General features: G+C 42.8%; 1 protein-coding gene across 5 annotated transcripts; it reads right to left on the bottom strand.

The window, feature by feature from the left end:
- Positions 1–10: 10 nt before the first annotated feature.
- rffl (ring finger and FYVE-like domain containing E3 ubiquitin protein ligase) lies at positions 11–15,118 on the bottom strand. Of its 5 annotated transcripts, none has more exons than XM_076975897.1 (7): positions 14,994–15,012; positions 11,725–11,819; positions 7,760–7,953; positions 7,015–7,401; positions 3,638–3,848; positions 3,332–3,355; positions 11–2,835 (listed from the first exon to the last, which is right to left on the bottom strand). In XM_076975897.1, exons 3-7 carry the CDS (start codon positions 7,943–7,945, stop codon positions 2,654–2,656), a joined length of 990 nt encoding a protein of 329 aa, XP_076832012.1. In that variant the 5' UTR covers positions 7,946–7,953; positions 11,725–11,819; positions 14,994–15,012; the 3' UTR covers positions 11–2,653. The 5 variants fall into 5 exon arrangements, with proteins under 5 accessions (XP_076832012.1, XP_076832011.1, XP_076832009.1 ...); XM_076975896.1 differs by lacking the exon at positions 14,994–15,012 and adding an exon at positions 13,483–13,731; XM_076975894.1 differs by lacking the exon at positions 11,725–11,819 and having other exon boundaries at positions 14,994–15,118.
- Between the last annotated feature and the right edge of the window lie 497 nt (positions 15,119–15,615).

Here is a 15,615-nt window from a genome sequence, read left to right as displayed (position 1 = left end):
AACGGCAGAATCCAAGAAATATATTTTAATACAAAAATCACCAAATAAGAGCACAAAAGAAAATTATTTGATCAAACGTAGATTTTTAAAACACCCATTCGAAAGCTTGCCAGTATAAGTTACATCAGATCTGGTTAACAAAACTCTCATACACTACATCACACATTTACAAAATGAAAGCATATCATCTCTATTAAATATAAACTCAAGCACAACTCAACATTTCTTAAACTAAAGCTGATGCTTAAATGTGTTCCCTATAAAACCAAGCTTCTTTCTGAAAAATTTCACAGTTCCAAAAAAGTAAGTTTGAACCAGAATAAGTTTCAATCAATCAATATGATTAGCACTGGCTACAGTACCTGAGAACTGTGCAGGTCCACATTGTTCCGCAGAACTCCAAACAGGAGCATCTGGAGAAGTGATTTCTTTAAGACTATGGTCCAATGCTGATGGCAACTGACCGGTGGTCAGCATTTAGGGACCATTTAAGGTCTTCTGGAAGGTCTTTACAAAGAAAGTTCAGGGGAAAAGTTGTGTGTTACTCCATTAACTACAGATTTAAAGCAACCCATTCTTACTTTTGCTTTCAAAATTATGCAACATCTGATTAAAAGGTGCCATTTCTCAAACAAAACACCCTCCCCTGCAACCTTATTTGAAACGAGGTGAACAGTACTAACAGCCCTGTTGCCATCCACTGTTTTTGTGAACTGTAATCGCCATTGATCTTTTTCTTCAGTCAGTTTCTCACTATAGGCTGCTGGCAGGGACAATGCAACATGCATCAACCCCCCCCCAAAAAACACTGAAACCAGCATCAGCTAATCAACCACACCACTACAGTTTCAGTCTCATTGTTGTGATTGGTCAGTCTCCTGTGGTCACAAACTGACTAGTGATGCAGTGTCTGACGATTCGCATATGTCAGCAGACAGGTCACAGTTCACAGTCTGTACTTATAAAATATGTGTGTAAACTCCACCCCAGTACTTCAGTGCATAAGCTTGTCTGTCAGGATCCACTGATCTGGGAACAACCTGAAGGCACTGTATTAGCAATTACTGAGTCATCACATGAACCTTAGACAGCCAAAGTCATTCTGTTTTGGCACATTCATCAACACTTCCTTATAAATGTCTGTATATAGCCCTAAAGTAGTGTGACTACTTCACTTCTTCAAACAAGGGTTTTGCGATAAGAGGCTGTAAATGTGTTCGGGAACTCCAGCTCGGTAGGCCTTGGGTTATAGTTAGGCCATTACGAGTTGTGAACGGTCTCGTTCGGTCAACCTAAGGTCCACAAAACGCACAGCACTGACGCCGGTGAGATTTTGCAGAGTTGGTATCAAGTACAAATTCAAAAGGCACCACTTGGGTATAGCAGCTGATCAGACCTACATCTGAAAACTATCGGTGTTGGTCCTAACTTTGGGAAAGGAAGCAGGTTAGATTCCTTCTGTAGAAACCTCCCAAGGCTCAGCTTAAGTAATGGTTCTCAGTGTAAAGACAGTTCTAACTTTAATAACAACCGCTCGGTGACACTTGCAATATCATAATATGAAGTGCCCCTCAGGCAGGGGTGGGGATGAGGAGGCTAAGGTGTCTTCACACCTTTGACAAAGCAGTGAGAAAAACAATGATTTGCCACAATGCCTTGATGGACATCATACACGAGATGGGAGAACACAAACCCCCACCCCTCCCCATTAATGAAAGGAAGCAAAAACAATAACATTATGGACCAGAAGATTTGGGAGGAGTCAGGTTCCGTCTTCGTCAGAAACGGTAGTACAGTAGCGTGAAGCTGCGGTGATAAACACCACTCACGCAGTCCACACCCCTGCAGGTCTACAGTCCCTCAGGTCTACACCCCTGCAGGTCTACACTCCCTCAGGTCCACACCCTTGCAGGTCTACACTCCCATAGGTCTACAGCCCTGCAGGTCTACACTCCCTCAGGTCTACAACCCTGCAGGTCTACATTCCCTCAGGTCTACATTCCCTCAGGTCTACAACCCTGCAGGTCTACACTCCCTCAGGTCTACACCCATGCAGGTCTACAACCCTGCAGGTGTACACTCCCTCAGGTCTACAACCCTGCAGGTCTACACTCCCTCAGGTCTACACCCATGCAGGTCTACATTGCCAGTGTATCAGGGTGTAAACTTTCACAGAGATGACTTCCGATGTAGCTGAGGTTTAACTGGAGGTGCAGCAGAGCCATTTCTGCAGTTGTTGGAACGTTTGCATTTTCTGCAGCCGAAGCTTGATGGCAAAGCTGGAGATTCCTATCAGCACGCCCCCACCACACCACAATGTGCAGCTGTGTACAACAACCTACTGAAAAAACGCATTAAAAAACAAAACAAAACAAAACAAAAGCCCATTCACCAAAACATACAACTCTATATGGTCAGAAATACACAAAATATGTGTTATTACTTATATATCCTGCTGTCTTTATTAGGCTGATCCAAACAACTGCTGGGAAAGCAGACGACGCTTCTTAAGACAACGCAACAGGCCACGTTAGTGGGGAAATGCCCGGTCGTCTAATGGAAGTGTTTATGTGAAGCAGAGGGAAAGTGTTTACACAAAGAGGGGAATCTTCTTCGTGATCCAGCCGGACCCCCAGTCTGCTTTTCTGTGGGTTCAGGATCGGAACACGTGCACGGCCCGGACCACGTACTGCCTGCAGATGGGGCACTCGCTCATGCGCTTGCCGCACTTCGTGCACGTGACCATGTGGCCACACTCCAGCAGCACGCAGTCGATGGGCGAGTCCATGCAGATCTTACACAAGTTCTCCTCCACGCTCTGCCCTGGTGTGGCATCTGCACACGAGGCAGGGAAGGGAGAGAGAGGGAGGGAGGGAGAGAGGGAGGGAGGGAGGGAGAGAGAGGGAGAGAGGTGTCTGCATTGGAGTGTTATATAGCACAACCCATCCAACAGAACTTTAAGGTGTGTTTAGACCCTTTTCACACCCCAACACCAAAACTGCATAAGAATGTGTGGTGCCATTCGTTGGCCAAAAAACCACGTCCTAAAAAATGTCTTGCAGACAAACGTGGTGCAATTTTATTATTAATACAATGAACAAGTGGGATTTGCTAGTACCAGTTAAGCATTTTTCTGTATTTTCTGAGAACACTAGGGACAGGATTTCTTCTATAAATGACTCATCAACTAAGGTCAAGCAGAAGACAGCACTTCACCTAATGATAACTCGTTAACTTATCCTGTGGTCAGCTCTGTGGCTTCATTTAGCAGTGATTTCAAAAGCACTGAGTATAGAATTTCTTAAGTCTTAAGTCGTGACTATGAACGTACCTGTTCCATCATTTGCATTAGAAACTGCAAAAGAAGAAAACAGCACATGAGTAACCATAACCAGCACCACACAAGGACACTTAACATACCAAAAGCTCTGGGCAACGGTTCCTAATGGTTAGTGTTTGATAGAATTGTGTATGTTTTTTTTGTATTTAATAAATGGAGCAAGATCCTCGTAAAATCAGCAGAACATTTGAAATACTTCTTTGAAGTACACGTCTTACATGTAGCACCTTTAACAGCATCACTGCTGGAGAAGGTCAGGGAAGCTCATGGCCCCGCCTCACCCAGGCCCCACCTCACCTAGGCACTGGAGGTCCTTCTGGTCATTGTAGAGGCGTGTCACTCGCTCCATCAGCTCCCATTTCTCGCAGCAGCCCTTGTAGTTGACAAAGTTCCTGGCCAGGATCTCCTTTAGCTGGCGTACGCTGAGATTGTCGATGTCGTCGGCCGATCCCAGGTCAGAGAGCGAGGCCCGTCGGCCGGCCGGCAACACCTCCTCGGAGTCCGACGACTTGGAGGACGAGAAAGGCAGCACATGAAATCAAGTGAGAGTGTGTTTGAGAACAAAGGGACCTCTCAAACGGTGTTTGCTTAGTCACGGACTTTCCCTTTGGGGCAGTGAGGGTTATCTGTATCTAGTGCACTTCCTTCAAATTTCACACCAAAACCACAACATGATTTCAAAACGCAGCACAAGATTGATCAGCGTGAACAAGATGGACGTCTTCGCTTTTCTCTGAACCGAGAGGTCACCGCTTCCCGCCTCAAACTCCCCAGCTCACAAACAAAAACAAAGAGCTCTTTCTTTTTGTTCTCTGTTGCTACCCAGACAGGAACAACTTTAACTTCAGTCATTAGTCTAATCTGGAATAATGCCTGTAGCCTCCATCAGTGAAATGCTGGCATTTATCAGTTTTAAGACTTGTTCAATTAGCCCAAATCATGCTGTAGTAGATGAAGTGCGACAGAACAGATAACACTGTAATATCTTTGGTGTAAAAGTGCAAAATGGATTACAAACAGAACCCATCAGGCTATGTTTCTATTTGTCCTGGCAACAATTTGAGTCGGTCGAGAGGAGTGATGGGGAGTCTCGACAACACGTCCTGCTGTCAGACTAAACAAAAACAAACACTATCGAAGTGTTCAGCCTAAAACCATTTTTGAAAAGCCACTTTTGGTTAAAAACATATTTTGACATTTGAATTCAAAACCATTGGTACAATTATACTGTGGAGTGCAGTTTCAAAGATTAGCAGGAATGATTAATTGCACACACCGTGTTCAAAGGAAGAATGCATCAAACACCAGGTTGCCATGCCTGTTGTCATTTGAAACACACTTCCCTTCCCCATATGCTCAACACTTGTGCTTCCCAACACCAACACAGAGTCACTACAATAAACCGCATAGATCAGTCTGAAGAAATGCTCTCACAAGCTGGGAGGGCTTACCCTGGTGTGGCAGGATAACACAATGCTAATCAGCTAATTGTATATTCATGAGAAAATAATCATGTGCGATATGCACTAAAGCACTTGTAATTGAAAATACTCGACCGTTTCTGTCAGTTTCTGGGCATGAGAAGCAGCAGCTATGCAGAGGAGCGATTGGGGTGGCATTTCTGCAGTCTTAGTATCAACCGCCGTTAAACACAAGGGCCTCTTTCATGTGTTAATCGAGGTCTACTCCATCTCTCACTACAACACTCCACCTCAACTCCTCACGCTCAAAGATAAAAAGGAACCAATCAAAAGGTACTGCAGTGGCCGCACCCGACGTTTGGGTGTGTCCACATGAAGTAGTGACTCAAATTGTGTTTACTTTTTAGAAACACAGTAAGAGTAGCATAAAGAAACTCAAAAGGTCACCTGTGACGACCAGGTCTGAGTAATGGCCCGAGTGTGAAAAATGCGCTCTTTGGCCAACAAAACAGAAGAACTTAGTGACATCAATTGTCGTTACTAATCAAGGTCAAAGTTTTCCTTCACCACATCAGCAACAGCAGCACACAACACCTTGCTCACAGATCAAAATCAACGCCCATGATATGCATACATACACACACACACACACACACACACACACACACACACACACACACACACACACACACACACACACACACACACACACACATTCTCATGTTGAAGGGAGCTTCTCAGACTAAGCTCAGAATTCCCCTCCAAGCCGCAGACAGTCAACAACAACAACAACAACGGGGAGCCATCTTAGGGAACCAAATGTTCGTCAGCTCATAAAAGTCATGTGTATGCTTGTAATTAATATTTAATTAACTATATTTAATTTAACATATATTCAGCAAATATAACGAGACCTTAAACAAATGTAACAATCTAAAATGATTAAATGAGAGGAAAAAGGAGGTCCATTTCTTCTCTGAACAACAACAAATAAGTAATCACATTCCTACACTTTTCAAATTGACCTAGGGAGAGCTATGGCTAAACTGTCTTTAAGTGAATTCTCTCCGTGTCTTCTACTGTCATTAACAAGTATGTGAAGATAACTTGGTACAATGTCCTTGATGGCACTCTAAGCTCTGGTAATATGAGTGAAACCAAGGTCTCAAGCATGGAGATTTACTCACAACAGCAGGATAGGGGAGCTGACTGAAGGCTGACAAGTTTTAAGATGGTCCAAATTTGAAACCCACTGACTGTTTGCCAATATAACATCAGCGTTCACGCACTTAAATTTTTTGAACCTCTACAAGCCGTATAGGTTTTTTTTTTTGTTTGACAGCAGGGCTTGACATACATTCATGTCACAGAAACCATTTTCAATAATACTAAAAAGGATATTGTCAAAGGACAGAGTGTGCGTGTTTAAAATAGCACTTCTCTTTCCCAAACATACCTTGATGTTTTGTGCCGGTCACTTTATTTTTGTAACACCAGGACAAGAGTTAAAACTATACACATTTCTCAGAAGCAGCAACGGTTTTGCCACCCACCGATGCCCTCTTGCCACAGTCGTCCTCCCTAACACTCTGCTAATCTTCACCAAGGCCGTTCTTTAGACTCACTTTATGTTTTACGTTCATGGTTTTAGCTCCCGTGAGGAATGAGAAGCAGTGGTCATTACCATGTCAATTTCTTGGTAATAAGTAGGCATGACGCTTCTGTTTCCTGCTGAAGCCATTGCCATACTGTGGTCTTTAGTCAGGAAAGCTAGCTGGTTGTGGACAATTACGCCTAAAACAGGACACCACCCTTTCTGTGTGTCATAGGTGGGGCGATGCGCTCCAAACACAGCAAGTTTGGAATGTGTTGAGGGTCATTTCAGTTCAGCCTTTGCATCTAGGCCTGAAAATATTTCTCATTCCTGGTTGGCTCTCTGCACATTGCTAGGATGACAGCGACGCCTCCATGCAACTGCTGCAGAAGACGAAACCAACAACTAAAACAAACAAAATCTTTCATTATAGCCCTGTACGATCACTTGAACTCATAAGCTCTTTTATTCTCATAGTCGTAGTCTCTTTAATCTTTTAAAGCCATTTTTCTTCAGTTAGCAGACATAACACAAAATGTCATAAAACGTCTTCATAATTCTAATCGTTTGAATGCACGTCGAAAGCTGCGTAGAGTCTACACTCTATAATCTGAACTCCATATACTCCAACGTAGGGCCTCCACCTTTCCGAGCCTCACCTGCTCGTCCTCTCCCGTCTCAGGCTGTGAGGGTTGCTCCGTTACGATGCTGGGCAGCTGGACCGGGACTGGTGTCTGGGGCCTGGAGGCGGGCCGCTCTGGCGGGGGCGTGTGCGTGCGTGTCTGCGTTGCCGTGGAAGCGTCGGGGGCGTGTGTGTGCTGGCCCAGAACCAGCTCCACCAGCTCGTCCTTCTCCCGGCACATCTGCGTGGGAACTTCGTGCAGGTGCAGGTAGTCCCGCAGGTCCTTCACCTTCAGCTTCATCAGCTCCGCCCGCTCAAACATGGTGCCGTGGAAACGCTGGCAGGTGTGGCACAGCCGTGGGTGGGCGTCCAACTGGGTGGAGCAGCGGCTACAGTAGCTCTTCCTGCAGTCCGCACACACGTGCTGTAACCAACAAAACGGCAGTTAGCATTCTGCTAACGGGATATTCTACTCATAAATCCAATTTTGAACACTACAATATTCTAAAAAATTTTTATTTTTTAAATAGTATAAACTAAGTTTCGATCAGTTTTAAAGTCATTCTGATTCTGTGACCAAAAACATGGCAACTTAGTACATTTGACAAAAGACTCTTCAGCCAGATGACCATGCGTCTTATACATACAGCGTGTCTGCTGTGTATATGGGAACTACCGACAAGAATGTGGATTTTTATCTCGTGGAACATCTAAGCACGTGACCTAATAAGGCCGCTTCCAACCTCCCTCGGCGCACCGAAAGGCTGCGGAAGTTTGCGCACCTTTCGGGCCGGGGCATCGAAGGGGCGTCCACAGCCCTTGCACGCCTGATCCGGGCCGGGGGGTGAAGGGTGGCTGCTGAAGGCGGAGTTGGTGTACGCCTGGTGGCGAGAGTTGGGCCTGATGGTGCTGCTCTCTTCCACGGTGGACGAGTCCAGACAGAGCCAGTTACAACAACTGGCCAACATGCTCCACACTTGTGTTAAAAAAAACAACAGGTACAACACTTTAGGAAACTGTAAAGCCTTCAAAAACACAAATTATATAATTACAATACAGACAAATTAATATAACACAATATATTCTAAAACATGTAAGACAAAGAATGACCTACGTTTTACAGAGGCCAGCTTGCTGGGATGTTTGTAGTAACAAAGATCACAATGTTTGTTTTTTTTGCCATCTGCCACTTAAATTACTAACATTGGTGCTGATACAAGTTGGGGCTTTAAATGTCATTTGGTAGGTAGTCGGTACAGTGCACACACATGCATGTTCAGAAACACAAACACACTCATCACGAACTGCATAAGACACCACAAAAGCTCAGTACAGGTCTCCTCAGATGGCAAAACCATTCCAGGTCCAGACTAAGCAGTGTGCCTTGCTTGATATCCTGTTTGACATCTTCTCATCTGTTGAGCTTTATGGTTTTGTCCTAGATATCAGCCACTACCCTTTATGGACCCACGTCCATATGCCACTGACTGGAAATGCCACTGATTATTGAGTACTTATAGGTCATTAATTAAACCCAGAACACCTTCCACAAATATCATCAAATATTTACTCTCCGCATCACAATGAACTGTCTGAGCTTGGGATTCACGGTGTGGAAAAGGCAGTTTTACAGACTACACCTGGACTCTGCGTCAGAGTTTGAAGCTGTCTGCACACCACTGTACAGTTTGCCACTAGGTTACCGAAGTAGGACTTCCATTATTTATTCAGAGACTGTGGGCAGGGTGAGATACAGGAGCCTTGGAACATCGCTCCTACTAGGATGACACTATCATTTTAACTGACACACACACACACACACACACACACACACACACACACACACACACACACACACACACACACACACACACACACACACACACACACACACACAAAAAAAAAAGTTGAGTTCAAGACCCACTTCAACACCCCCCCCCCCCCCCCAAAGCAGTATCACAAATGTAATTCTCTACATTTTATATAGGACTAAAATAACAACATATACTAAACGTCGTCATTGTCAGAAGTGGGACTCCTATACCCCTGGGCAGCTCAGCAGAAACTGGGAAACTGCTGTAGTCTCCTCTGTGGCTGGAAAAGAGTACATCTACAGTCATGTAACCAGTTGGCATGGTATTAAACACAGGAGTTGCATCCTGCACAGAGCACGACAGCATCAGCTGCTGCTGGTTCATGTGGTGGGCGAAGTTTAAGAATCGACCACATCCCTCCAGACTGCACCGTTTCATCTTCTCACTAATCGTCTTTCTTGATGTCAGGCTGATTAGGCAGGTGAAGGTCCCATGTGCCATGCTCTCCCACGTCCAACTACAGAGAACGTTACTTTGTAGACGTCCCCTCAGCTACCCAGAAAGGTTTTTAAATTGTAAAATGTGTGCATTACACTTCACTTCCTGCAATACTGTTTAAGATGGTCTGATGAACTTAGTATGTTGAACTAAAACAATGCTTTTAACAATTCTTTTAACAATTCTAGACAATATAATCTAAACATATCAGGGCACAACATGAGCACTTGTAGGATTAGAGGTATTATGGTATTTTTTTATTGCACAACAATGCAGAAATGTAGGTTTCATACATTATATGGATGTGCACAGAAACATTACAGTGAATATAAAACGTTTTTATTCCACAAAGAAAGAAAAGAACTAGGGAAAAGAAAGGTAATGGAGTCTGCCTCATCTACTTCCAACCAAAACAAGTGCTGAACTTTTCAAGAAAGGGATTTTGACCACTCAAATCAACAGAAAGACAATGTACAAACTCCACACTAAGACTCGAGATCCTGAACTTGCTACATGAAATGACTTAAGCAGCACCAAACGTTATGTAAGCACTGGCTGTAGTATAAATGAACGTGAAAGTGCTCGCAGTGTGAAGTCAGCAATGGGAAGCTCACGTGATTTGGGCCTGGTCACAGATCACGCGTCAGGCAAAAACCACAAATGTGCAACAATACACTGAAGTATCAGATAACACAAAAGCAACGTGACAGCGGCGCTAGCCGGACTCTCCGCTGTTCTCTATTAATAGCCTACAGTGGTAACCTTAGTCAATTACAAAGACACACGGTCGCTTCCATAGCCACTGGGACAAATTTAGCCAGCATTCTGGTAATAGTTTCCAAAAAGGACAACAGGGATAAGTCACGGAGGTAAAGAAATGAACAGACTATAGAGCTCCCATGGAGTTTGTACAAAGTCCCTGATAAAAAGACTCTGCACTTTAAATGCAATGTACGTAGATAAACTCAAACATTAGTGAGGCCCGTATTTGCCATCCATTAATTACAGAGATGCAACAATAGCAGGGTAGAGGAGTCAAAGTCTTGATCATGGGAAATGTTGTAAGTTCTGAACAGCTTAATGGAAAGATACATAACATATAACAAATGTCTAAAAAAAATCATATCAAATGCTTTGCCACTGACAAATCAATATCAAACTACATCTACTGACATCTTTTCTTCTCCATTAGTCTGAAAGCAAGCAGGTTTATTGTGAAATGTGCAATTACTGTATAGAAGTACATGGTAGGTACTTCTACTCATTCTAGACCAAACACGAGCATGATCACATTCACAAACATTCTCAAAGTATCCAAGACCAACAAGACAACACAGTCAGTGCCAGGTGTGCAAATAGGTGTGCAGTGCAACAAATGTGACCCAAGCTAACAAAAGTGCATCTTCCCTGATCCACTACAAGTTCTCTCTGACCGATGAACTCCACGTTCATTGACATGATGAGGAGTTTAGAAAGTTCAACACAAATTGAGGTATTTCAACCATCCAGACAATGGCAGACTCTACGGTACGCATATGCTTTGATAAGGCCCAAAATGGCACGAAATTGCATAAAATTACAGACCTCCGTAGTGTGGAAACAGGTCTACGAGGAACAAATGTGTCATGTGGTTAAGCTGCCCAATGATGATTTATATTCAACAGTGCCAAAAGCCACGAGTAAGCAGTACAAATGTTATGTGAAATGTGGAATCTACTGTTGTCTGTAGCAGAACACACAGTGCTTTTCCCATTGGTTCTTTGTGAAGTACAGACAAGCAATTTAACATAAACTTACCTTTTAAAAGGTTACAAAGTCACTTCACGCCATCTCTCTCTGAGCTATTAGACAATCCACACCAGCATGTGGTAACCCCATACTTATGGCAGATCAGACATTCTACATTTCATCTTTGTTACAGCTCCAATCATACCTGTACAGTCAGTCCTAATAGCCTTGTTCAATTGTATTGGGAGTTGGGACAGAGCAAAAATGTGAACTGGATGGTTGGCCTCACGGACTGGGTTGAGAAGCACTGATCTGTGCCTAGGGGCCGCCCAAGCAGACATGCATGTGTCTGGTACATCAGACACTCAAAGATGCATGAATCAAGCAGTGATGACCAACATACCCTCAAAATGCTTCTATGATACAGCCAGGCAGGTGCATGACTGTCACACTACTAGAAGGAAAGAGCATCAGAAATCTTGTTACCCTTTCTGCTCTGCTGGAACGTGGCCAAGGGTAATGGCTGTCCAGAAGTGACACAATTTAAGCAGCAGTACAATGAATTCCAGCATCATTTCCCCTTTGCTATGGTGTACACCAATGTCAGACATTTAACTGCCAGTATTTGTGGAACTTTAATCAAAAAGACAACCTGGCTGGCAGTAAAGTAGCAAATAATGAGATCAAAGTTATTCCAATATGCTTACCTTAACTATAATCCACCGATGGACTTGCAATGGGTTAACTTCTGGGAAGCGCTCAGGTCAAGCATATCAGTGCCATTTATTGTGGAGAATCAGTACTGTGACATGAGAAGTTGTGGAATGTAACACTTATCACCACAGGTAATCAGAAATTCCATCCATGGCAAACACTTCCAAAGTCCTATAAAGAAACCCGAGAGCCTATACTATTCATCTTCTCACCAGCCTAACCCATTGAATGGGACAATGGATCAGGAAATTGCGTCTTTAGTTTGTATATTGAATATGTCTACTTGGGAATGTTGTTTGTCAAACTCCAGGCACTTTACTGTTGCCTTGTTTAGTCGGCACTTCAATTTATCACAGGACATACCTGGCCCAGTAGTTTTATACTAGCAGCAGGTACTCTTTTGTTCTGGATTTGTATCCTCAAGTAAGTTCTTGCTTATTTGTTCAGGGACACACTTACAGTAATGTCGCTAAAGAAAATGTTTCTGCAACACCCTTCACCGGCACAGTGTACGTTATTAGTCCCACTTAAGAAGTTAACAGTAGGGAAACGTGTTAACGGACGCCTTAGTGATCTTATACTTATAGGCATTAGACAACAGCTACTGCAGGTCATAAGCAAACAAATATATAGTAGGCTTTGAAAATGGTCTTTACTATTTTTGATATACTGAACAACCTTGAAACTGCAGGATTTAGGTCACAAATTACATTTGGGTTAACTATGTTAAGATATGACCATTCTCTTGATCACATATGATTTTTTGTCTGCATGTCTAATAGGTGTTTAAAAATTGTGAATAGGTCAGCAAGGAACAATTCCTGGACACCCCACATGAGGCCAATACAAATTAATTAATGTATAATCTCTCTTATACACTTTTACAATAGACTAATTGTAGACTAATGCACGAATTAAACTAAAGTTAATGTGTCCGTCAGAAAGTATGGGTTTGTTTTAAATTTCACAATAGGTGAATTATGTAGGAAGGAGAAACACACTCCCATGTCTTTATAAATGTTTCATGATTAGACCTATGGCATACAATTTCAAAACCATTGCGTATTATTATACATAAAAACCTAAATGTTGAGGTTAATAACTAATGTAATAACGTTGTGAAACCTCTCTCATCACCTCGACACCTAAATGTCGGAAACGGTCATCCACCACACTAACAAACAGAGGAAGTTCTTCCTTACTGCTTAAGATCTGCACCATACGATGCTTAAAGTTTGAGAAAGCAACATTTTGATGGACTGAAACTTGTGATCTAGTCCCTAAAACCATGTAAAATATTTTAGAATTTAGAAAAAAGAATTTTAGACGGTCCCTAATGACCGAAAGTAGCCGAACCGGCTACGTTTCAAGTCTTTACTCTTCAGTGAAACGCAAGGAAAATTGTTGGCTGTAACCTTAGTCGTTTGAATGAGAGGCAGTGGCCAGATGCAGTCGTTTCTGACCGTTTGGCTCTTGATTATTTAGAGAGAAGATCAAATTCCAGGCGAACGTTTGGTGTAAAACACACTTTACCGCGTTATTTATGAAAACGCTGCCATGTCACGTTATAGACTGTCGCTCCAGCTAGCTCGCTAACATTTGTTGAAACCCAGAAGTATCCTTACCTGACAAAAACCCACATTAAACTGTGCCTATGAAATAGTTCGTGTAACTTTAGAGTCTCAAAGACTAAAGTTTCGTCTTTATGGCTTACCTCACTGTATTCAAGCAAGAAAAAAATGTCAACTTACTAATTTGTCATGCCCACAAGCAAACGTCGCTCCAAACTTGTTGATTACAAAAAATAAATAGTTGTGCCTTCAGTGAACTATCAAATCACGAAATCATATTTCAGTGTGCACGTATACATATAATAAAACAAAAAAACCCTGTTGATTTCCAAATGTTTTGGGTCAAGCTCATGGTATCCTAACTAAAAGTGCGTCCTAGTTCCACCCGTCCGGTTCCAGCTCAACGTTGCACTCGCAACTGTTGCCACTTTCGCAAGGTACGTCTACGTCACCAGGTCGGGAACGCGCACGCCGGCAGGAACGGCAGGGCGACGTCAGTTGAGCTGCAGCGCCCTCTAGCGGCTGCAGAACACGAACTGTTAACTTGAACTCCCCACGCCAGTTTCCCGTCGACGTTTTCTGACGGCTGGAACTTTCTCCACAGGAGTCTTTTTTCCCATCTTTGAGTACGCCCAAACTTTGAGTACGTTTCATAACTTTGTAGTTAAATTTGTAGTAAACCGCGAAACGTTCATTTGATGCGAGTTCGCCCGGTGCAATCTGTCCGTTGAACTCGCAAGCAGGGCGCATTTATTGCATTTTTTTGTACAATAGCTGATACATTGGCACTCTTTGTGCGACTTGTAAATCACAGGACTGGAACGTAGATTTACTCTGCTCGTTTTTTTCTGCATTACAACACCTGACACAGCTTAAGGGCTACACAGGTAAGTACGCAGTGTGATGGAGCCAGGCATGTTTAAACAAAGATGACGAAAAATATGCAGCTCTCAGGACAGGACTGATTATATAAATGAGATGTGTACATGGAACTGCCAATAGTACTTAATTTACCCGTTAGGCGTATAGTCCTTTTCATAGAGGGTTACACAGTGCTAAAAAGCAGTCCACCAAATCTGCTATTAACCATGCTCAGACATGCTTGTCACAGAGGACTTTGTAGATACCCAATAGATGTGTTAGGTGTAAAACAGATACCGTTCTTGCCTCCTTGTTTTTGGTCTTTCAATATAGCATCTACACTCCATCCATAGATTGTTCATTTCCCCCCAAAACGACCATTTACAAACCTTTAATATCCATTTTTTATATAGCACTTCATGACTGAAGTTTGAGAGTATCTTCAGCCAAAAGCTTAATTAATATAAAAAGCAGTTAAAGTAAAATAAAACATTAAGTCCAGTGTTAAATTGTTCACAACATTATTCGTGCATTGAAATGACAACTTTAAAGCTCAATGAAATTTGATCAGTTCTGGGACCAGGTCCAGTGCTGGAATGGTCCCTAATATTAGAGGTGTCAAGTAACGAAGTACAAATACTTCGTTACCTTACTTAAGTAGAAATTTAGGTTATTTATACTTTACTGGAGTAATTATTTTCAGTTGACTGTTTCAACGGACATTTTCAACATTAACATTTTAATATAACATAAAAAACTGCTCCTAAACTGGTTCTTCAGGAAAGTTGGCCACTGACAGCAAATGTTAGCCAGTTATCAAAGCTACTTACTTTTGTAAACGGTGAACAGGTGTAGTCGGTGGAAGAGCGACGTCATCGGCTATAGCTCACAAAACCGTTGAGCGTCCGTTAACTGGTCAGCTCGCGCTACCTATTTAAACTCGCCACAAAGATTCCAACAGTCTCGCGCACATTAGTTTTTCGCGCTTAAACATACTATCAGATAGCTAAATATTGTTTAATAAACAAGCGTCATTACTAAGTGTTTCATACTTTTCATACAGTCACGGAATCTAAGCTATCGAATTGCAGATCAGGTGTAGATGTAAAAACAAAAAACACAGTATATGCGTAGACATCTGCAGCACGATGATAATAACATCAATGTAAGATCAATCCAAAAGGAACAAGATGTCACGACCTTTTCCAGATGTATTGGAGATGTACGTGTGCTAGCTGTCAACTTGCAGATCGGGTACATCTGCATCACGATGATACAGGGTTGCCAACTCTCACGCATTGAGCGTGAGACACACGCATTTGACCGTTTTCACACGCTCTCACGCCACACTTGCGATATCTCACGCCGAAAAAAAATATCTAGTTTATTTACCTCTGATCCACACCTATGATTCAATGAGTTACTAGTTCGCTCTGGCGCCAACCACCGGCG

This window comes from Brachyhypopomus gauderio, chromosome 16 (assembly GCF_052324685.1).
Source record: "Brachyhypopomus gauderio isolate BG-103 chromosome 16, BGAUD_0.2, whole genome shotgun sequence".
NCBI lineage: Eukaryota > Metazoa > Chordata > Actinopteri > Gymnotiformes > Hypopomidae > Brachyhypopomus > Brachyhypopomus gauderio.
Note: the sequence above shows the minus strand (reverse complement) of the source record. Positions and strands in the feature narration are given on the sequence as shown.